Source organism: Arachis hypogaea, chromosome 12 (assembly GCF_003086295.3).
Source record: "Arachis hypogaea cultivar Tifrunner chromosome 12, arahy.Tifrunner.gnm2.J5K5, whole genome shotgun sequence".
NCBI classification, from domain to species: Eukaryota; Viridiplantae; Streptophyta; class Magnoliopsida; order Fabales; family Fabaceae; genus Arachis; species Arachis hypogaea.
Genome location: NC_092047.1, coordinates 5,418,260 through 5,442,911, shown reverse-complemented (window position 1 = coordinate 5,442,911; position 24,652 = coordinate 5,418,260). Strand labels below are relative to the sequence as shown.

General features: G+C 33.1%; 2 protein-coding genes across 2 annotated transcripts; both read left to right on the top strand.

The window, feature by feature from the left end:
• Positions 1-21,957: 21,957 nt before the first annotated feature.
• LOC112729557 (uncharacterized protein At4g02000-like) lies at positions 21,958-22,524 on the top strand. Its single transcript, XM_025779731.1, has one exon. The coding sequence runs from the start codon at positions 21,958-21,960 to the stop codon at positions 22,522-22,524; it is 567 nt and encodes a 188-aa protein (XP_025635516.1).
• Positions 22,525-22,990: 466 nt separating this feature from the next.
• LOC140176584 (uncharacterized) lies at positions 22,991-24,225 on the top strand. The gene is made up of 3 exons (XM_072208109.1): positions 22,991-23,140; positions 23,431-23,858; positions 23,970-24,225. The coding sequence occupies exons 1-3, from the start codon at positions 22,991-22,993 to the stop codon at positions 24,223-24,225; spliced, it is 834 nt and encodes a 277-aa protein (XP_072064210.1).
• The last annotated feature ends 427 nt before the right edge of the window (positions 24,226-24,652 follow it).

Genomic DNA, 24,652 nt, shown 5'->3' with positions numbered 1-24,652 from the left:
ACAACTTTGCTTGATTGAATGTTGGGACCAATTGCAACCTATTTTGAGCTGCTGATAGTGAGGGAACAACTTTGCTTAATTGAATATTGGGGCCAATCGCAATCTCTAATGGTAATCTCATAAGAATCCGCATTTATAGTGTTAGCAGCAGTTTGAATAAATATAAAATGTAATGAAGCACATACATTATTGGAAGATGCATCATGAATATCTATACATCTAGGGTGAGTAATTGGGGTGAAGGGTTCAATAACATTATTAGAATTGGTAGTTATCTAAGGGAGTGTGAAGGTTACTGCTAGAACTAGGGACGGTGATGAGGTGTTGGTAGTGGATTGAGTTTGGAAAAGGGTAGAGTAAGGGTAATCACCTTCATTGAACAAAAAAATTTGTGCCATGTATATTCTACTAGATGGGGAATGACATTTGTAGCCCTTTTGATCTGAACTGTATCCAATGAATATGCAGTTATGTGATTTGTGATCAAATTTGTGTTTGTTATATGGTTTGACTAGGAAAAAACATACACATCCAAAAGGTTTGAGATGGTGGTAATCTGGTGTGGTTTTGTGTAAGAGTTCAAATGGACTTTGAAGATTGAGTGTTGGTGTTGGTAGTATATTTGTGAGATAGGTAGCTATTAGGATTTTTTCATCCCAAAAGGTTAATGATAGTGAGTCTTGAGAGAGTAAAATGAGGCAAGTTTCATCAAGTTATTTATATTTTCTCTCAGTACACCCGTTTTGTTGGCATATGTGTGTGAGCATGTGAGTCTATGTTAAACTCTATGAAAGTTGAGGTATTAGGTGACACTTGTAGATAAGTACTCTCCTCCATTGTCTGTTTGGAGGTATTTGACTTTGCAACAAGTCTTAGTTTCCATTAGTGCTTTAAATTGGCAAAATACTCAGAAGGTTTGGACTTTTGTTTGTAAGAGATAGATATAGGTGTATCAACTAAAGGCATCTATGAAACAGACATAATACCTATAAAATGATCTATTGAGGATTGGAGCTGGTCTCCAAAGGTCTATAAAGATTAGTTCTAATGGTTGAGTGTACTTGGTTTGTGAGTGAGGAAAGGAAAGTTTATGGATTTTGTTGATGCAGCAGGAATCACAAGGTACTGAGATGATGTTATGATGAGGTATAGGAATGTTGTGTTTGGTGAGAACATGTTTGGTGAGTTTAAGAGATAGATGAATAAGTTCCTTGTGCCAGAGATCAAGAGAGGAATTGGTGGAGTTGGGAGGGTGGAGTTATGATTTGAATTGCAAGGTGTGGTTGTTGTAGCAAGAGTATCAACTAAAATAGTATTAGCAGTAGTGTTGAAGGTAGATAATTCAATTTTATTTGAAACTTCAGTATTGTTATTGATTGTAGCAGCACATGTATTTGTGTTTGTGATACATGTAATTAAAGAAAATCAATAGGCTTAGCAGAAAATCAATAAGCTTATTTGCATTTCTATTTTCAACATTTACATCATTAATATTATCAGTAATGTTGTGAACAACAAACATATTGCTAGTGCTGCTAATGCTAGCACGAACAAAAATATTTATCATCGTCATTATTACAATTTTCTTTTTCTTTTATTGAAGTAAAACTGCCTAGATTATCTTTATTTATGCTGCTCTTTTTGCTGCAATATTTGCACACAGTTTCTTTTCAGCCTTTTCAATGTTTTCTTTTTCAACTTTTCTTATGGATCTTGGAATCCAAATATCATCAAATCTATACACCCCATTTCTAAGCCTGCCTTGCAACAAAATTCTTTTAGATTCCTAGAATTTTACAGCACATATATAAGGCTAGAATTCAAAGTAAACTCCATTGTCTAATGTAAATTTTGAATTACTACTAATTTAAGTTCTTTGAAATGGTTGGTACATACTACAAATTGTGGAGCTTAAAAACTGGTTAGACATAGATGCATGCATGATGGATCTTCCAATATTAACAATTCTCATACCTATTCCATTACCTCCAAATATCTGCTCTGAACCTTCATACTCAAAACTGTTGATCGGGTTCATTTGGTCAAAGGTGATTTGGTGAGAAGCTCTAGAGTCGGGATACTAGCCTGTGTCAATTGCACCAAAGGGAAAGATACGTATTGCTTATGGGTCTAGGTTGGATCTGATGGGAATAATACACCATTCCCCCTTGAGAAAACACCTTTGACAGAGAAATAAAATAGACACAATCACAACACAAGAATTTAACGTGGAAACTCCAATTACCAGAGAAAAAACCACGGCCGTTGTCAAATGACAACCAGAGAATATCACTATGTGAAAATTGTTACAACACATAGACTTCTTTCTCTCACCGGCACCCTAGTACACCCACACTCTCTCAAAGTAAATATCTAACTACACCTCACAACACTCTCTAATAAAGAGTACAGAGAAAAAGAAAAATCAGATACAAGCTTAAAGTGTTTCTGACTGGTGCAAAAACAAATGGAGAACTTAGCCTCATATTTATAGCCTAGGCCACCCACTCCATTTGCTATCCTGAGCAATGTGGGACTAATTCAACCAAATCCTAACAATCTCCACCTTGATTGAAATAGTCACACATCTTCAGCTTCCATTGTCAACACCAACAATTCTTTGCTGCCATTGTCTATACCGACAATCATAGTTCAGAGAACTATCATACTCCACCATGAAAGTATACTCACTTGGAATTAGACCACTCCAAGCATTTCGCCTTGGTACAGATCGAAACCTTGCTGAAAATTCATGGTGCAACTTCCAAATTGGCTTTTCCTGGAAGTTCTTCAGCCATCGACCTAACTCCGCCACACACCTTGCATCTCAACGCCAACCAATGCCCGTGTGCAATTGTGGACCCGATTGCCACAACTCATCCTTATCCATGGCAGTGCGATAATACCATGAGGATCGCCTTGTGCAAACCTGATTGTATCAACACATCCTTGACTTGTATTTGCCACAAGCCAAAATATTCTTCCATCAAATTTCTCTATTTCAAGCTTCACAGCACTTGAATATCCTGACATTGTTGCAACTGTATACTGGAATAGTATAACTCAACCGTGCACTAGGAAGGGTCCCCAGGAAAGAGAGGTGGGTCACAATAGACACACTTAAATACCAAGTCTTTCCTTAGCCAGAACCTTTCCAAACAGTACTCTCACAGTGTCACACTGCCTTCTAGCAACAACAACAGCAACCAAAGATCAACCTCAAGCCACAGGGACAAAATTATTTTCTAATGTGGAAGGTCAGACTAGGCTGCAACCACAGAGCATACTAAGAATAAATCCCACCGAACCGAAGCTCTGATACCACTTGATGGGAATAATACACCATTCCCCCTTGAGAAAACACCTTTGACAGAGAAATAAAATAGACACAATCACAACATAAGAATTTAACGTGGAAACTCCAATTACCGGAGAAAAAACCACGACCGTTGTCAAATGACAACCAGAGAATATCACTATGTGAAAATTGTTACAACACATAGACTTCTTTCTCTCACCGGCACCCCAGTACACCCACACTCTCTCAAAGCAAATATCTAACTACACCTCACAACACTCTCTAATAAAGAGTACAGAGGAAAAGAAAAATCAAATACAAGCTTAAAGTGTTTCTGACTGGTGCAAAAACAAATGGAGAACTTAGCCTCATATTTATAGCCTAGGCCACCCACTCCATTTGCTATCCTGAGCAATGTGGGACTAATTCAACCAAATCCTAGCAGGATCTTGGAGGTTATTGTGGCTAATTCTGTTGCTAAGGACTGATGAAATGCTAAATTTAGTGGTGGTAGATCACTGGAGTGCTGTATTTGGGAATTTTGATAACTCTAATTAAATTGATGAAAATAATTTCACACTATATGACTTACTTTGCCACATAATTAGCACTAAGACCTATCGCTGTGCCACCATGACCTGCCACCTCTAAAGTTTTTATCTCTTTCTCTTCTGCCACCTTGTCATCTACCAAAATCTCTATTGTACTACTCATAGTGTGTATACTCATTGTTATTCTTTTCTAAACCTGATTCCTTTTGTACCAAGTTTTTATGAGCCATAGATAGTTCATTCTTTTTAAATATTTCATTTACTTCTTCTTGAGCTACAATTGAGTTTCAAATTCGCTTATAAACATGATTTCTGATCTTGTATTAGTCATTGTTATAAATGCATTGAATTTCTCATTTAAGCTTCCTAAAGCATATTTAAAATACTCCTCTTTGGACAAAGGAGCTCCAAGAGCTGATAATGAATTACTAACCTTATTGTTTTTGTAATATACTCTAAATCAGTGCTGCCACATTTCTTGATAGTTTTAAGTTGAGTCTTCAGTACTTTGATCTTCGATTTCAACATAGTCGCAAAATACTCTTCTAATGCTCCCAAATTTTCATAGGCATAATTATATTCAACCACCTTGAATACAAAAATTTCATCCATAGCTGACAGCATCCAAGCTACTAAACACTCATCGCACTGCTCCCATTCTTCAAATTCTTGAGAGATCTTTTCTTTTTCACGATCTTCCTCTGACTTAAATCTCTTTAAAACTGATCTAGCGCTGATATGATTTTGTAACTTGTTGGATTTGATGCAGACTAATGCTTGATGCTTCCATGCTTTAAAGTTGTCCTCATCAAGTTTAATTATTGATGGAAAAGTTGCAATTATTGTAACTGCGTGAGGTTGTAGACAGGGGTGGCAAACGAGTTGAAACCCACCAGGCCGGATCGTGTAACTCGCCAAAAAAGGCGAGACGAGCTAGAAATTTGAGGCCGCTATGATAAAAAGTCTGCCTAACCCGCACTGTCTAATCCATGGGTTTTGAGGAGTTTCGGCGGGGCGAGACGGGCTTGCCTGGCGGGCTTTTGGCTTTAAAATGATAATTAAATTTGGAATGTTATTTTGTGCTTGTATTTATAATGTATGTTTGTTTTACTTTACGTTATAATTTGGAATGTGTTTGATTGATTAGAGAGTTGGACAATATTTAATTATGTATTTTGGGACAATATTTTGCTTTGGACAATGTTAGTTTTATTATTTTGTTTCAAAAAAAATTGGTTGATGATTATATTTATTAATTATTTAGAATTATAGAGACTTTAGCGTTTGTGAATTTAGAAATTATAATATTTTTATCTTTAAAAATTGTAAGTTTATTTATTGAAATATTTGTAAAATTATATATTTTTTAATATTTAATCATTTAATAATTTATTTTAAAAGAGAGAGAATTGGCGAGTTTAGCCAATCCGCCATTAGGCAGGACGGTATAGAAATTTGGGACCGTCTCATTAGGTGGGGTGGGGCAGAGCAGGCTAGCCCGCTTATCACCCCTAGTTGTGGAGTTGGATTATCAAAATTGGACTCAAGAACGTGAGAAACAGAAATTATGGAGCTCATGGATAAGAACCTAGTGAAGAGCTTAAGAAGATGATGGAATTGCGAGAGAAAGCAAAGAGAATATAGAGAGTTTCATTACAGAAAAAAAACTAAGAAATATAAAATGGTGAGGTACAATCAGTTACAAAATAACTATATACTGTAAAGATTGTTAACTAACTTGGGCAACTAAGGAAAATACAAATTATCCGAACCTAGTTGTTAAAGTTTAGCTAACTAGCTTAAACTTAATCCTTGACATAAAATATAAACTCAACTGAAATAAGAACCTTTACTCAGTCGTTGATCGAGTTAAACCCTAAAATGGTGTCTGATATTCACAAAATGCATTGATTTGGTCCCTACTTACTAATTGCAACATTTAGATTCCCGACATTGTAAAAAATGCACCTAGTTGGTCCCTTGCTTTATTTCCGATCAATTAGCCTTCCTGCCGGTAGTGACATGGCACCGGCATAGCAAATGGTTGCCATGCTATATACCACAAAATGGTGTCGTATGATTTTTGGCGCTAAAACACTTCTGAAACGACGTCGTTTAACAAGAGTAAAAACTTTGTAAACCCAAACGTCTATGATTACTTCTTCTTCTTCTGAACTTAAACACTCTGCGCGACAAAATCCTCTGATCTATAACTATAGTCTAAGATTTGTCTGGTGAAACGATTTGGCTTGTTGGAGTTTGTTGGCACCCTAAACTGTGTGTGCGATCAAAGTCATTGAGGGAAGGAGAAAGGATTCTCTGTGAAACCTAGTCACATAGAAGTAAGTGACATCAATAGTCCGATGAAAATTTTTTGTTAGTTCAACTTAAAGATATGCGTCATTGTGTTTGTTAGTTCAAAATCTTGTATAGTTTGATGAAAATTTTTTGTTGTGAACTATCTGCTAGGGTTTTTATGTATATTTTGTTTTGTGAGTATTTTATTCAATGCAAATTTACTTGGGATGGGTGATGGATATTTGTGCATTTTTTTTTTTTTTGTGTTGTAATGTGAATTCCTAACTTTATTGTTATATGTGATTGGATTTGTTTGTGTTATATTACTTTATTCCTAACTAAATGTATTTTTACAATGTTGAAAATTTAAACGATGCAATTGATAAGTTAAAAAGTAAATTAATACATTTCGTAAATTTCAAAAATCATTTTAAAATTTAACTCCCATTGGCCAAATTTCCAAAAAAATTTACTTCTAAATTTCGCGAAACTCATAACAAATATCAAGATACATTATTAATGACTTTATTGTTCATATATGTATCTATCTATTTCTCAATAGATGATTATTTCAGTGATTAGGTATATATAATAAAAATGGTCCATATATAGAATTGTAGGTCATGTATGTTTTCATGCACTACAAAATTGTACCTACAACAAATACAGAAAAAAAATGGAAAATCATGTCCCCTCATTTATTCAATTTCCCGCACAACATACATTTTGCCGTTTTTATTCGATTTGAAGTTCAAGAAATATCTACACCCTAATTAGTAATCAGGTATACCATCATATTTGTTCAATATGCACATGCAAGATTCACAACACATGCACAAGACCCACTTACAGAACTTGAAACTAAAGTTAACAAGTGAGGCCCGGCTTGAATGCGGATAATTGGCTAGTAAAAAAAAAAAAACCCGTAACTAAATTTAATTTGGATAATAATAATAATAATAATAATAATAATAAGCCACCAAATAAAGCGGAGCTTATAGACCAACGTGGATCTAACTCAAGTCGCAAAAGTTGTGCTATTTTTTTTATTTATTTTATATTGTATTTTTCAACTTGACAGATAAAAAATTAATTCACCATAATATCGAGTTTTATTTAAGAGTTTATCGTTGCCAAGGTAACATTTCTTTTTAGAGACTCGGACTGAAATTAGAAGACTAAAATTTAATATTATGTTTAGTGACTAAAAACTGAAATTAAAATTTTAATCTCGAAATATAAAATTTCAGCTTCTTCAATACCTCCAAAAAATAAAGACATAGGGATTTGAAATTTTTTAAGACAGAAATTAAAATTTTAATAATATTTTTTTAAAAGAAATTTTTATTTAAATTTTTAAATTCTAAATTTATCTTTCAATTTTTATATTTATCTTAAACTAAATATATACTGAGACATAACTTAATCAAAAATATTTTATATCAAATATAATATTATAAAAATAATTTAATTTTTGTCTTTTAATTTCTATTTTTTAGTCTCAATTTTTTAATTTTAATGTCTCTTTTGAATATAACCTAAGATATTTTTAGAGAGATAACTTTATTGTTTATGATCAGAGAGAAAGAGAATTGAGCTAATAATAAGAAATTTAAATAATTTGAATCAAATATAAGTTTGGGTTGATTAAATTTGGATTTAACGCTTTAATTAGCTAGCTTCAAAATTGGTTGTCAATTGAAAGTATTTGTAAAAGGTGATTAGACAATCAGATTCTTGCATTGCTCTTGAATATGGTTGATTGCAGATCCTAAATTACACTGTGACTGTACTATTTGTTCTCTTTCTTAATGGTTTATATGATACATATGTATCCAAAAATATAAAATAAAATATTTGTGATGCATACTCATTGCGATTTGGTCCTTGAATTCTGTGTGTCTCTTTGTTTCGAATCTTTATTAGTTTTCATTTTGTCTGGCATTGCCGACAGAGATTACATTCTTAATTAAATTTAATTTTCCATTTGTTCATTAATCTTTTGAATCAAATAGGTTTATCATGAACAATAAAGTACATGATACGTATTCAAAATTGATTTGCCCATTTAGATTTGAATAATGTCCCGGTTTTTCCCCTGTTTTGTCCATAAATGCCGACGGTTACTTAAATTCAATCATCCAAATTGTAATTATTTGTGTACGAAAAAAACCAAATTAAATAATCCAAATTCTGGATTATGAATCATATAACCGTATCAAAGAAAAAGCATATGCTAACTTTTAATGTTGATTTGGCCAATTAATTATGTATTTTTATAAAAGTAAGTATTTTAAAGAAAATAAAAAACTCTAACCATTATTTTAAGAGACAATGAGATTTTTAATATAAAAATTTTTTTTTTGGCCTTTGAACTTTAGTTCTGTAAAATCGTTTAGTTTCTTTGTCAATATTGGGGTAAGTACAATTTTGGTCCCTAAAGTTAAGTGCCAAAATCGAAATCGTTCCTCTTGTATTTTTGGAATTAAAATCGTCTTTAACGTTTTTTTTCGTATTAAAATCGTCCTTTTTATTTTTTTGGACAAAAATACCCCCACCACTACCAACATAATTACTTCCTCCACCACCACCACCACCAACACCAACACCACAGCCACAACCTCCACCAACACCACCACTAACACCACCAGCACCACCACCAACGCCGCCGCCGTCCCCCTCCCCTGTCCCCTTCCCCCTCCCCCTCCCTGCCTCCCCTCCCCGCCCCCCACCCCGTTTTCCCTTCCCCGCACTCCCACCCCGCGTCACCCCCCTCCCCGTCTTCCCTTCCCTGCACCCCCACCCCGCGTCACTCCCCTCCCCGTCTTCCCTTCCCAGCACCCCCACCCCCACCCCGCGTCACCCCCCCTCGCGGTCTTCCCTTCCCAGCACCCTCCTCGTCTTCCCTTCCCAGCACCCCCACTCCCTTCCCAGCACCCCCACCCCCACCCCGCGTCACCCCCCCTCGCGGTCTTCCCTTCCCAGCACCCTCCTCGTCTTCCCTTCCCAGCACCCCCACTCCCATCCCGCGTCCCCACCCCCTCCCCGTCTCCCCTTCCCCCACCCCTCACCTCCATCTCCACCACCACCAGAGAAGCAGGAACAGAAAGCAGAAAATCAACAAATCCAACACAAATTTAACACAAGTAGAAACAGAAAGCCAAATCAACAAATCCAACAAATTCAAGCAGAAGCAGATGCAGAAGGTGAATGGCGGCGGCGACTGGGTGGTTCCTTTTCCCCACCCCCAACGCGGTGGTAGGAGCATGCATGAACGGCGACGTCTTCCTCTGGTCGTGGTTCCGGCGGCGGCTTGTGGGCGGACCGGCGATGGTGGCGGCGGCGTTTCCTTTCTCCCCCCCACTCCCACCCCAACGCGTTTCCTTTCTTCCCCCCACCCCAACGCGTTTCCTTTGCCCCCCTCCCCCAAAACGTGTTTTTTTTATTTTTTTAAATTTTATTTTTTTTATTAAAATAGGGGTAGTTTAGGAATTAAATTAAAAATTTTATTAAAAAGGACGATTTTAATAAAAAAAAATGTTAATGACGATTTTAATTCGAAAATTACAAGAGGGACAGTTTCGATTCTGGACCAAAACGTTAGAGACCAAAACCATACTTACCCCTCAATATTTTTCTTTTGTATTAACGGAATAAACTTACGTAACATGTTAAACTATTGATTTATCCATTAAAAATTAATGTTCCAGGGGCTATTTAAACTAACCAATTCAGAATTCTCCGATGTACTAGTATTAGCAATAGCAAGTGCATCTTTGATGCAGTCATCAATTCTCCCGAGAGGCTACAATTGCCGCGAGCAAACATATTAATGACGAGGAAGGCATTTTTGCTATGCTACAAATACTTTACTTGTTCTGCTATTCTACACAAGTCTGGCTGAGGAAGAATTACGAAGGGTAGGATTAACAAATTCTTTTTTGTTAGGAGTCTAGTTGTCTTTTAAGGATAATTGTTATTTTTTTGGGTATTTTTTTAAATATATTGACAAAATTTACTCTGTAAAACTAAAAAATATTAGTAATTTTTAAATTGTTTTTACTTATAAAAATTAAATGGAGGTATGTATTAGTGATTAACGAGTCACATAAGCAAATTCTAGAGAGAAATCGTCGACAAAGAGCTATGATGCACAGACACGGGACACGACACGGGACACGACACAGGACACGCTGACTCGTGAATTTTAAAATCTTATAAGACACGGGGATACGCATACATATAAAATATAAAGTATTTTTTTGATAAATCGTAATGATATTTTGATATTTTATTGATATTAAAATATAAATTAATTTTTTAAATTATTTTTAATGTTTTATTTTAATTATATCAAGTATTTAAAATATTTTTTGTTTTAATAAATAATAATATATACTATATCTAAATTTATTTCAAAAATATATGTTAAGAATAAAACTGAACACACTGACACATGATATTTAGGTGTGTCTAAGCGTGTGAAAAATTTTTTTACTTTTTATTAAGATACGTTTGGACACAACAGATACGCGTGTCAGACGAGTATCGATGAGTGTCGTGTCCGAAATGTGTCCGACACACGAACAAAGCAATTCAGCAAAGTATCTGTGCTTCATAAATAAAAAGACTAACCAATCTTACGAAATTAATTATCATGGACAGAAATTAATATTTTTTTTTTCTTAAATGCTCGTAGTCCTTTAAAAAAATTATCAAAAACCGAAATAAGTATTCACTCTGTTTTAAATACTCATTATATGTTAGATAGGAATATATGAATAATTAAATATCTATTATATTCCTTCATGCAAAAGTTTTTTTTAGATAACGAAATATAAACTTTTTTTTATTTGCCCTTAAGTTAAAATTTGAAATAAATTTTGTTTCACTTTCTTTTATTTTGACAATATGTACAAAATCTAATCTATAAATACTCATCATTATACAAAGAATTTTAAAAAATTATGATTGCAATTATAGTTGTACTAACATAGTGATTGTAGAAACTCCAAAGAAAGATGCAACAAATTAATGTGAAACCAATATGTTAAATATTATTACGCATAATTAGGATGTGTTTAAACGATGTGTTCTTAAACTTTATTATTTAAATTTTGTATTTAAATATCCTTTAATTTATATCTTTTGTTTTATTGAGGTAATTATATATTAGTATTTTTATTTTATTTAAAAAAGATAACTAGATTATCTTTATTTGAATATATAATTGGTTTTATAATTTATTAGTTTTAATGTTAATATATATATATATATAGAGAGAGAGAGAAAGAGAATTGAGATTCCCTCTCTATCAAAATCATCTTTTTTAATAAAAAATAAGAAGACTCGAACCCGCAACTTTTTAGATGAGTATAAAAAAATCATGTCATTTGAACTATAACTCACATCAAAATCATTTGAGTTATAGTTCAAACACATTATTTTGACATTATGAATCTTAAATACTCTTTAAAACTTTTTCTTACTACCCTATCATCTAGACACACTCTTAATTAATACTAAGTTAATGCACGGCTTTATTATCATAATCATTTTTAATTTGAATTATGATATTAGACACTAGATAGGTAGTCAACTATAGTCATATATGATTTTGTTTTTCAAAATGAAATTGATTAAAAATAGTTACTAGTGTACGTAGTTTCTTTATCTTTATAATTAATAGGTAATTTTTTATATAAAAATATTTGATAATAAAAAAATATTAATAAAAAATTGTCAAAATTTATTATTTTTGACTTTATTTAATACATCATGTAATAAATAAATATTAAATAAGATAAATTAAATTTAAATTGTTTAGGTTAATTTTTTTTGTCTCTTTAACATTATCTTTTTTATATTGAGATAATTGAAATGGATATTTATGACAATAATAATGATAAATTAGGGTTGTATTGTATGACAATTATTTGTGGTTACATGCACAATAATTTTGTAATTGAGAAAATAATAACGCCAAAAGTTCTAATTTCTAATTCCAATTCCAGAAGCATTCCCTCCATCCAACATTAGTATAGTAGTGCCTTTTTCATATCTATGCAATTATCGTAGCTAATAATTATAGTAAAAAAAAGTTTTTTTTGTTATATTATAATATGTGCTAATATTTGTGTAATTGATAAAAATATAGAGTTTTGATTTTAAGGTTTACTAATATTAGTGAGAGTAGTAATAATTAAACATTGTTAATGTTTTGATACTTAATTTCAATAATAATATATGTTAATACCAAAAGTTTTATAATATAATTTTTAACGCATATAAATTAAAGTAAAGTAGGTAATACCAAAAGTTTTATAATATAATATAATGCATGCATGGTAATAGTTGTGTAATTAATAAGATAATATAACAACCATTCAAGTTTTAAAATATTGTTTGCATGAGTTATGTAACACCGAATATTTTTAAACTGAATTTAAGTCTTATTTAAATTGTATTGATAGTTGATATTCAAAATCTTACAATTTTTTTTTAAAATCTTTATTTTTATATAAAATAATTTATATATGTAAAAATAGTGAATAACTAGTTTTTATTAGAATGGTTACTACTTGAAAAATATAAATAGATTTAGAGGTACTAACATAAAAAAACAGATGTGCTAAACTATAGAGGCACAAATAATGACAAGCTTTACTCATACTAAATAATCATAAAAAAGAAATACCATAGCCACAATTGCAATTATTCAATAAAAGATAAAACAAGACACAGAAAATTCTAATTCTCTTAATTTGTATAACTATGACTAAAACAATCGCCTATTCTTCCTCTTTAATATCAATTGCGCTTAATAATTCGTATCTACGTTCTTGATATCTCGCTCCTAATAGTGCACTCATATTTTCAAGCGGAAGCACATGAGGTAGCCGAGTCAACGCCGCTGGGCAGGGTTCGGGAGAAGCGACGAAGAACATTCAAGGGACAGCCCGATGCGTGAGGTGCTTCGGGCGATAGCCGAACAGCCGCACCGTCTAGATTAAGCAACACGTCCAACCCACACCGCATCGGGCACCGTCGTACGTCGACCCTAGACGTAGGGCGAGCACGACACGTTGCCCGTCGGGAGTGGACACGAACAGGTAACCGTCTTCCGCAACGTGCCCCCTCAAAGTGCTGGGACGAGCACGTCGCGTTGCCCCCTGCCCATGCACCCGCTGCCGCACGCATATCCATCATCCGCGTCGTGCGCCACACTAGGCCTGGCCTAGCGTTGGCTACTGCATCGTTCCTGAAGATGGTACGAAGAGAGGAGTGAGAAACAAAAGTTTCTCAGTAGTTTATTTATATATGGTGTCATAGTATCCATCCCTAACCACTCCAAATTTTAAAATAAAATAGTGATAATGCAATGTTGTTCAATTATTATTTTCAAAAATTCTTTGTTGATCGAAGTGGTGTGACTTTTAGATGCTTCTTATTTACTTATGTTATGACACACGTGATTCATAACGAAATGCTTATGACATTAAAACATATAGAATGCAAACTCATATTTGAATAAAATAAGGATCTTAAACAATATCATAAATCAAACAAAAAGAAACTTTGAATAAAAGAAAGATCTTTGAATGAAATAATAAATATAATAAAAAATCAAACAAAAAGATCTTTGGATAAAAGAAGGATCTTTGAATGAGATAATAAACATAATCATAAATCAACAAAAAGGATAAAAGAAGAACAATCATAATCACACTTTTCATTGTACTTTTCGTTACTTTTTCTCGTAGCTTTTATGGAAGGTATTGAGTTCAAACCGATATAAAAGGTGGGAGAGTCTCCTTCCCTTATCAGAGGTTCTTATCCAAACATTTTGACGATCACCTTTCCTTACCGAAGGATCATATCGATATCTTGTCTTTGGGGGTCACTTTCCCTTACCAAAAGATCATTCTCTCAGTTCAATTTACAATCAATGTTATTTAGACATACACAAGAAGGGAGTTATATCAACAAAGATATATTATTATATAAAATTGATGGGAGTCCCCTTCCCTTACCGAAAGTTTTTATCCCAAAAGTTTACTGATCACCTTCCTTTACCAAAAGATCATTTCAATTATCTTGTCTTTGGAAGTCACATTCCCTTACCGAAGAATCATTCCCTCATTTAACACATAAAATTGTCATTATAATGCATAATGTGTATGAAGTAAAGAGACATTATATCATGACATGCAATGTAATAACATCTATATTAAAAAAATATTTAAGATATGACATATAAAAAAGGTAATATAAAACCCTTGCCTCGAGTGAAGTTTCTTTTTGTATTCCGATGCAAATAGACGTGATTTGTTAGCGAAGAGAGACTTATTCCATGGCTAGACTTTGTGTATGTTTTGATGTAGGTATGAATCCTTGACTGGATAGAAAAAAAATCTTTATATTCTGTACTTTGCATAATTCAAAAAGGATATCTTCTTAAATAATATATGAGTGGAATTTGTGAATATTTTGGCAGAAGATTTAGAGTGAGAGTAAAGAAGTGAGAAGAGATAATGGTTTTTCTTATAATGGAAAAAGTATATGAATGACAATTTATAGAGATAATAGAAGCTAGAGAGGATAGGTTACCTAGAATGTTTTGTATAGAAAAAAAGGAATACAATGAGAAAGGAAGGACTCGAATAGCTCTTAGGTATGTACAGATTATGTTAGGAGAATCTAATTCATGTTTAGGTGAAATCTCCAATCTGAATCGTTACTTTGCAAGTTCTATAAAATTTTCTATGTTTAGAATTTAGAAATAGCTATTAGACGCAAATTTATAGAGAATTGAGTTATCTTTAAAACTAATCTTAAATGAAGTTAATCGAATAACCACAACTTGAGATATTTCAAAAATAATGTTAGTATATCAGGCTGGTTGATAAGAACGCGATTTTTCATTATGGACTTGTAACATATTTATCTACTTAATTTAATTTGAATTTGATTTTGTACCTGTAACACCCTCACTATTAGAATGTCACGCTTCTGGCTGCGCTACTCTGATAGCAAGAAGTATTACGACGACTTTATATACTTAACATTAAAATAGGAGCCTTTGACTCGACACCGCATCGCTGATTTCTTTTTAACCCGGAATAAATACTTTACCTAAAAAAAAAAAACAAACAGGCATAGATTCATATACCAGACTTCTTACATAATAGCGTATAATGTAGTATACATATAAAACATACAACTCTTATCCCTCTTACAAAATTGTAATAACAAAGACGAGGGAAGAAAAATTATCTAATTAATACAATATCATATAAACCAAAACGCAGTATAACTCTTCATAAGACTTCTTCATCCAATTCCTGAAATGGTAAAGCTGTAGGAGGGTGAGAACCTAACCACACGGTCTCACCACAGAATTTCAGAATTGTCGTAAGAAGATATTTAATAAGAAAACTGTTTTCAAGTTCAGTGATTATCATTGCCTTATGAATCTTTTAAAAACCAATAGCTCATCATTCAAAATCTTTTCAAAGAAATGATATTTAATATTTCAGAAATCCAAAACCTTTCTTTTCTTATAAGAAAATATTAATCAGAAACCAAACACGCAATCAACCAACACAATCATCAATTCAGCAACAAAGCTCATTCTCAAAAATAGCAGTTACAGTAAATAGTTCAGGTAGTAGTTAAGAACAATTTAACAATTAGGCAAGGCAAAACAAGTTCAAACCCAAGCAAAGCATACAAATGCATATGATGCATGCCTGTCATATGGCAATGAGCTCATCTGTCGGTTATCCAGCCAACCCGACAAGTCTGGAAGCCTTAGACTGTCCCTCGATGTGCATCCCCAAGAGTCTATGCATAACTTTTTTTCTCAAATAATCAATATTGTTTAATGGGGGTTAACATTCCTGGGAATTTATAGTGCCTGGTCACCCTTACGTCATAGGGTCAACAGAGTATCGAATTTTCAATCTGGTACACGTGGTGGCAAGCCACGGTACTTTATCTAGAAAACTCGTGTCTCAGATAATTCAAATTCATAAGCTTCCTTGCGTGCGGCCGTGACGACGATGGGAGCATGTGCGACAGTGGCAGCAGACCAAGCTCCTCACGTGCGGCCGTCTGGCAGTAGATCGGCGGCGGCAAGGTTCCCCCTCTCTTCCTTCTGCTCTGATCTCCTCTGCTTTCTCTCGGGTCTCTGTCTGTCTTTCTTTTTTTTCCCTTTCTTTCTTTTCTTTCCCATGGTGTGTGTGTGTGTCGCATAGTGAGGAAGATGAGAGTGAGAAAAGGCGGCGCTGAGTTAGGGTTAAAGGGTGGGCATTGTGTGTTAGGGTTTATGTTAGTGAGTGTAAATTAGGGTTTGTGAAATTAGGGTAATAGTATAAGAGGAATGATAGGGGGCCAGCAACTTTTGTGATTTGTAGCCATCAAATAGCTATCAATGATGATTTTAATGGTGTGAGATTGGTGTGAGATTTCATCCAATGACTCACTTTTATTTGCTGGTTACATGCTGGCCATAATCTAACAAAGTTGCTGCCTCCCTAGACTTTTCCATAGTAAAATTTGGGATTTTTAATAAAATTAAGGGATAAGGTATAAATCTAAAACCAAATTAATTACAAAATAATTATCTTTAAAATACTATTTTATTATCAACTTGTAAATTATTTTCAAATATTTACTAATTCAATGAAGATAATTAAATTAATTTTCTTTTGTTTATAGAATAAGGTTAAAAATCTAATTATTCAAAATATAGTATATAAAATCTCTGAAAATATAATTTTGAGTAAATATATTAAATCATACAATAACTTATTATTTAATTTTCAAAAATCTAGGGTCTTATAGTACCGGTCAGTTCACTCGTTCGCTTAAACAAGTGTCGGGGGTTCGAATCCCGCCTTGTGCGTGCAGCAACCCATTGGCCAGCGGCAGACCCTTAAATAGAGCTCAGATCCGCGACGAATTAGTCATTGACCTATCGGATTGGGGGATACCGTGGGCAACCAAAAAAAAAAGATCATTTAAATCCCATAAGTATGAAATTAGTTATGACTATATCTTAAAAGATAGTTTATTGTCGGTTAAAAATTCACTATAGCTAGTATTTTTGTATATTTAAATTTTAAATTAAATATGTTAATTTTTCAAATACATTATTTTTTAATTTTTTATTTTGAATTTAAATCTTAAATCATAACTATTTTAATTAATTAATTAGTTATTAAATAAAAAACCTGATTCAAAAAATTGGAATATTATAGTTTACATATTTTTTAAATGTAAATGTAAACTTCAAGTTAATTTTAAATAAATATATTGATGGATTTTTAAGCAAGTAAATACTATAAGACAATATATAATCATGTATGTTAATACAAAATAATACGATCAATTAAGATTCAACAAAACCAAATGATCTTCTTGAATTTAATTTATTCTCTCTCTTTTTTTTTTTTTTTTTTATCTTGCATGCTCTTCTTTTTAGATATATCTTAGATTCTCGCATTGATATATATAATTTCATATGCTCTACTTTTTGAGATATATATTCTTCTTTAATTTTATTTTCCTTCTATTTAATAGATGTAATAACCATATCAATTATGGTCAATATAAAAGTTGATAAGAACAGTACAAATTAAATCAAACTATGCATGTAGCATGTTTGAGCAAAGAACATCATCAAGCAGTGTAACTTCACTGTTTTTTTTTTTAAGGCTTTTGGTTTGGCTCTTCTGTTTGTTTTTATTTATTTTGTTCACTTGTTTATGTTTCTAGCTAGTGCACCCTGTTTATTTTTTATTTATTCATTTTTGTTATGTTGGCCCCTCCCTCTTCTAATAAGATTTAAATTGTGCTTGTGTATAAATAGAAAAAAAACATTTGATTAATTAAATGCACTTTCTAATTTAAGTTCTTATATTATTTCCATCATTAACAGTATATTGTTTCGTCATATTTTTTCCAAACCCTCAATGCAAGAACAAAGGTGGTGTTTGTTAATTGTCCTTTTTCTAGTACAAATTTGTTAATTGTCTTAAACAAAAATACATACTTACTCAGGGAGATAAAGATAAAACAGAACAAGATCAAGAACTCCAATTCAACATAAAGATCAAGAACAAAACAATTCTTTCTTCAATTTATCCACATGACAATAGCTTCTAATGCCATTTTCTAATTTGCAATTTTGACAAATTCAAGAAGAAAAAAGGAACAATAAGAAGGAAAAAAAAGTTTCCCAGAAACTAATTCTCATATTTCAGAGCTTCATTTAAAAATGTGCTGTTGGTCAATGAATTGTTGCATATACAAGGTAATACTCGAACTCGAAGCTTATATTAATCCATCAAACCTTTTTGGTTTATGTTCATAAGGTCAATACAAAAAGGCAAATTTGGGCCATCTTCTCCAAACTTTCTAACCCGGATGTTTTTTAAACGAATAGCTCACTCTTGGAGAAAATGTGGCCAAAAACTAAATGGGCCTTAGGAAAGGTGATTTTGGATCTAAAGAAAGGTGAATAAGATACTTGAACATCCCTATTCAGTCCAGTTTGTACTAACGATTTTACCAAAAACAAAAAAAAGTAATTTTGGGCTAGTTATCAACAATAAAATGATACCTAGAAAAAAGTATATATATAAAAAGATGAAAACTCAGGACACCAAGGTTGCAAGAAGGAAACTCATGCCACCAAGACACATTCATTCTTACTAACATATATCCCAATTATAATACATATAGTAACTTTTTATTATACTTATATTCAATTAATTTTAATTTTAAAGTCACTCAATTTTATTAATATATATATTAAAAAGATAAACAAAAAAAATTATTAATCACAAATTATTTTTTCTTTTCATGATTATATGATATCTATTAATATTATTTTTTCAATAAATACTTGTAGTATATAATAATAGGTAAAGACTCACATGCAGTTGTCTTCATATGAAGTTGATAGTTGAAAATCATTAGATGATATTTAGTTAAATTTGTTAAATTATCTAACTATTTTTAAATATTAACTTCACATAAAAATTAACTGTATGTAAGTTTTTATTTATAATAATATAATAATACAATAAATATAAATTTAATTAATAAAATATTAAAATTTGAAAATGATAATTATTTTTATAAAAATAAATAAAAGTACTTATAATAAATAAAAAATAATTAAATTTTACATAATTATTTAATTATACCGGGTTAATCGGTTCGATCAGTGACCTACCGGTTGAACCAGTAACCCAGTGACCCAGTAACCTCACCCGTTCGGTTCTGATAACTATGCTCTCAGCTATCAACTTCACGTGAAGTCGACTGCACATGAGTTTCCACCGTATAAAAATGTGTTTTCTTGTAAAGACGAAGAGAATGACATATTAGTAAAAAAATAAAAAATAAAAGTGATATAAAGAATGAAGAAATATAATCCGACGTTAAAAGCTCAACTTATAATTTTTCTTGTTTGAAAGTAACTTATTTAATTATAAAATAAATAACCATGTAGTTAAGGGTGGAATCCGGTTAAACGGCCTGTTAGAGATCTTAAATCTGGCCATATAATCAAATTGGCCTAATAAAAAAAATTTTCAAACTCAAACTTATAATAAAGTCTTTTCATCTTAAGAAGTTAGGCTTAGGTTTACAAAAAATCTACAAGTCTTATATGTTATTTTCTACATTATTAAATCATCACGAAAAACCCTTATTGATCACTGCAAAATGCAAATCCAAGAGGTGTATAACCCTTAGTTGAAAAATAGTTGATTTTCTAGTTAAATTCTAATTAATAATAACCATAATTAAGGTAGTCTTAGAAGTTCAATTATAAACTAAATGTATGCATAGTCCCATTTGCTTTCATCCTTGATTTACTTTGAGTTCAAAACAGAAATGAATTGTAAAACAACCAAGAATAAAGACGAGGGAGAATGAGAGGGAGACGGAACAAAAATGAAAACAAACAAAAAATAATTAAAGGGGAACAAAAAGATAGGATTAGATGACAAACACAATGAGCGAGAGATAACAACGATACTGAAAAAGAGAGCAAACAAAAAAACACAAGCAACGTGCAGATAGAGAGCCCTACTTGAGGGTTGTGGAGGTAGAACATTACTGTGTTTAGGGTTGTATGCATATTTCTTAAAATCGAATCAGTGATCAAATCAGTTGGATTATTGATTTATTAATTTATTAGTTTAATCAATGAGTTATTAGTTAAATCCGTAAAATGTGTCTTACATAAAAAAAATATAAAATAATAAAAAATTTAAAATTAAAATTTAAAGTATATATTTATTAATATTTTAAAAATAATTAAATATCAATAAATTATAATTAATAAGTTATAATTTAGTTATTATTAAATAAATATTAAAATTTTAATATTTAAAAATTTTTAATTTTATTTTTATATTAAAATAATTATTTTTTATTTAATAACTAACAAATTAGTTTATATTTATTATATTATTATATATTATATATATTTATTAAAAAAATATTAATAAATATCATATAATCATAAAAAATAATTATATTATAATTAATCAAAATATTTAATATTTTTTATTTATATATGTTTAATAATATTTATATTAATAATTATGAATAATAAAAAATATAATTAATTTAAATATAAGTGAGTATAAAATTAAAATAATATTTAAAAAATTATTATATATTTTTATTTTATAATTAATAACTAACATATAGAATATTAAAGAATAACTTAGTAACAAGAAAAATATGCATCACAAATAAGATTCAAATTTAAAGAAATAACTTATTAGTGGACCCTAAAACCTCTCTTTTTTGCCTGTAATGCACTGTTAGAAGGGGTAACCATGGCCGTTTTTCGGGTAGCACCGAAGCAGTGTACTTTCACATTGAGTTTAGGGATGACGATAAATATATAAATATTTGGTTAAATTAAAAGGTCAAAAATTATTTAATATATGTTTTAATATTGTAGGTTTAAGGTAGTCTTTGGTTGAGAAGTCCAAACACAAATAAGGTCAGTAACATGGTTCATTTATAATGAAAATTTTTTTGCCGGTGCTGCTGAAACTCAGCCAAAATTGGTAAAGCAAATAAAAAAACAAAGGCTCACTTTTTTATGGCAACAAAATATTTTCTTAAACAAACTTTTGATAAAAAAAAAAAAGTCAATTAATGGAGTTAAGAATCAAATTTCAATTAAATACTGATGGAGTTTAGAAGAAAAGAGTTGCTGCTTTGTTATCATTCTTGTGCAAGCAAATAGTTTGTTGAAGATACACATTTTTGCTATATCTATTATTCAAAAAAAAAAAAAAAGGGCCTCTCTTCTTTTGATTCAAATGAGAGACTAAAAATATTTTTGAATTAAGATCAAATTCTAACAGAAGAAGAATACGTATTTCGTATTCAGGGAGAATGAGAGAAGGAGAAAATGGGAGCGAGTGTTTGAGGGCAAAACACAGGGAGGATGGCGGCCATGCCATCAGAAGAGATAAGGGGGAGAGTGTAGATGGGGTGCATCCGGTGCTAAGGAGGGTTTTTCAAAGTCTACAAAGGTCTCCTTTAGAGATAAAGTCATTGGTCCAGAAAAATCGAAGGCATTTGTACTTGCAGGATCTCTATCTGGGGATAGTATAGCAACGGTAGTGGGCAAGCGATCTCCAAACTTCATGTGTAAACTTCACTGAAAAAGCCAACCTTTGTTTGGCAGAGCCTTATCGAAAAGCTTTGGTGATCAAGGTTCTTGATAAAAATTATAGTTACACAACTCTTTGACACAAGTTTCGGATGGTTTGGCGCATCAAAAGTGGCTTTGATCTGCTTGATATGGGGTTTGGGTATTTCATGGTAAAATTTGATGCAGGTGAAGATCATGAGAAGGTCATGTTTGGTGGCCCGTGGTTAATTGATGGGCACTATGTTGCTATAAAACCGTGGAATATAAATTTTTGGCCATGTGAGCAATCCTTCGAGTCTACGCTTGTATGGGTTCAGGTTTCGGGGCTCCCAATCTGGTGCTATCAAGAACAAGCCATTATGCATGTTGCTTCTGCAATAGGAGTCCCCATCAGAGTGGACCTAGCCACTAAGTTGGCTGAGAGAGGACGATATGCCCGAGCATGTGTTCAAATAAATTTAGCACTGCCGGTGATCAAGCATATCATTGTGGAAGGCGTAACTCATGTAGTGGAGTATGAAAGTTTAAATTTAATTTGTAATTCTTGTGCACGTTATGGCCACGATATGGCACAGTGCTTGGGTAGAGACTCCAGGGAAGGAAAGAGTGCTGATTCCGATGCCACCAAGTCCCGGGAAGGTACAACGGCAGTGCCACATCCTGAGCCCAAAATTTAAAATTCAAATGAAGTAGAACCTGATGTGGTAGGTGGCGTTATTGGCGAGAATCCCGCACCGAGTTTGCAAAGGATTTGGAGGCTAATAATTTGGATGGAAATAACGTTGAGGAGGCTTGCATGCATGATGATCAAGGCTAGGAGCAAGTTATGAGGAAAGGTAAAACCAAGTTGGGCCAGAAGCATTCTAATAAGGTCCAAAGAGGCACTCAATCCAGAATCGATTCGGGTAGAGTAATCAGGCCTACCATCCACTTTTCTCACACGGATGGGTCCAGCTCCCACGGGTCAGGGTTGGACACAGCGCTTCCCGTATTGGTGAGACGTTGATCTCCTCAACTCGACACACCCCAGTACCTCGCGGCTCCTCTTTTTGGAAATGACCAAGGCCGGCGTCCCTACAGAGCTTGCCGGCTGAGAAGAGTGGAGGCACGACGGTGGAAGCATCGTCATGTCCTCTTGCAGCCATGAAGGAGAGTGTTACCGTGTCCATTTCATTAGAGAAGGAAGGCGCGTTGCCGGCTGTTGCTGCGTCGGTAGACGGGAATAAGGAGATATTCCATGGAGATCCGGCAAACATGAAGGTCACGGGAGTCACTCCCGCTGGGCAAGCCTCGGTTTGAGGTTGGTGAAGCACTTTGATTTTCTTGTTTTATATTTTTATATTTTATATTATGGATAGTTTAAATATAATAGTTTGGAATATTAGGGGTGTTTCTAATAAGTTAGCCCGGGTGAATTGTAAAGAGTTGGTTAGAAAATTTGAACCTGTAATTTTTATTGTGGTTGAAACTCACTATCCTTTTCAACACTTGAAACTGTTCTGGGAAAGACTTGGTTATCACTCTATTGGTATAGTGGAGGCGTCAGGACATAAGGGGGTATTTGGTTCCTTTCTGCAATGCAGGGTGCTCACTGCAAATGGGTTGATGCTTTCGATCAGTGTGTTACAGTTGAGGTTCAAGTAAATAATGTGATTTGGAGGTGCAGTGGTATCTATGGCAGTCCTCATTTTAATACCAAAGTTCATCTATCGAATTATCTTGTTACTCAGTCTTCGTCTTTCTGCGGGCAATGGATTATTCTTGGTGATTTTAATGAAGTACTATTCTCTCACGAATCTAAGGGTTGCCTCTTTTCGAGTCACCATGCAGATTGGCTTGCTGCCTCTCTAGGGGATAGTGATCTGTTTGACTTGAAGACTATTGGAAGATGGTTTTCTTGGTACAGAAGGGTTAAAAATAGTGTTGAGGTGGCAAAAAAACTTGACCGGGTCTGTATCAATAGCGGATCGTTATCTCTATTTGCAGAGGCTTACGTAGAAATTTTAAATAGGTTTCAGTCTGATCATTGTCCTATCCTTGTGCGCTGTACAAGTCGTCCCCAACCGAAAAAGAATTGACCTTTTCGGTTTATTGCGGCTTGGGCAACTCATCTGGGGTACAGAGATATTGTGAACCTGTCATGGCTGGCTGGCTACAGAGAGATGCATGGCAAGCTTTCAGAAGTGCAGAACTCTTTGGAGTTTAATTCTAAAGTGTTCAGCAATATTTTCGTTAGAAAATACAAATTGGAGAGACAGATTAATTTCCTTCAGAGGCGACTAGAAGTAATGGAAGATTTGTCTATGCGGCAAAAAGAACAACAGCTGATTGAGGAATTTAATAACACGCTTGTGCAGGAGGAACTTCTATGGTTTTAGAAATCCAGAGAGCAGTGGGTAAAATTCGGAGATAGAAATACCAAGTTCTTTGATGTCTAGACTCTTGTGTGGAGAATGTATAATAAGATTCATGGTCTCTTTCTTCAAGATGGGGTGTGGGAAATGGATCCGGAGGTCCTTAGAAGGGAAGCTGAATCCTTTTATAAACGCTTATTCTGCCAGTCAGAGGATGTAGATTTAGGTTGTCTTGGTGATGTGCCGCTACCTTCCCTGAATGATGAAGCCTGTTGTAGCCTCACAGCTCCAGTTACTCTGGAAGAAGTTAAGTCGGCTGTTTTCAACATGCATTCTTTTAACGCGCTGAGCCCTGATGGGTTTCATGCTTTCTTCTTTAAAGAATACTGGGAGATTGTTGGTTTTGATGTTTGGACTATAGTTCGTCATGCATTCTCTGGTTTGGATATGG

What these genes read in the sequence shown, in the direction of transcription:
- LOC112729557 (XM_025779731.1), top strand. Translation starts at nt 21,958, where the DNA reads ATGGTTTGGCGCATCAAAAGTGGCTTTGATCTGCTTGATATGGGGTTT.
- LOC140176584 (XM_072208109.1), top strand. Translation starts at nt 22,991, where the DNA reads ATGAAGGAGAGTGTTACCGTGTCCATTTCATTAGAGAAGGAAGGCGCG. An exon ending in CTCCCGCTGGGCAAGCCTCG is followed by an intron (nt 23,141 to 23,430) that starts GTTTGAGGTTGG and finishes TCTGCAATGCAG; the next exon opens with GGTGCTCACTGCAAATGGGT. An exon ending in TACGTAGAAATTTTAAATAG is followed by an intron (nt 23,859 to 23,969) that starts GTTTCAGTCTGA and finishes TCTGGGGTACAG; the next exon opens with AGATATTGTGAACCTGTCAT.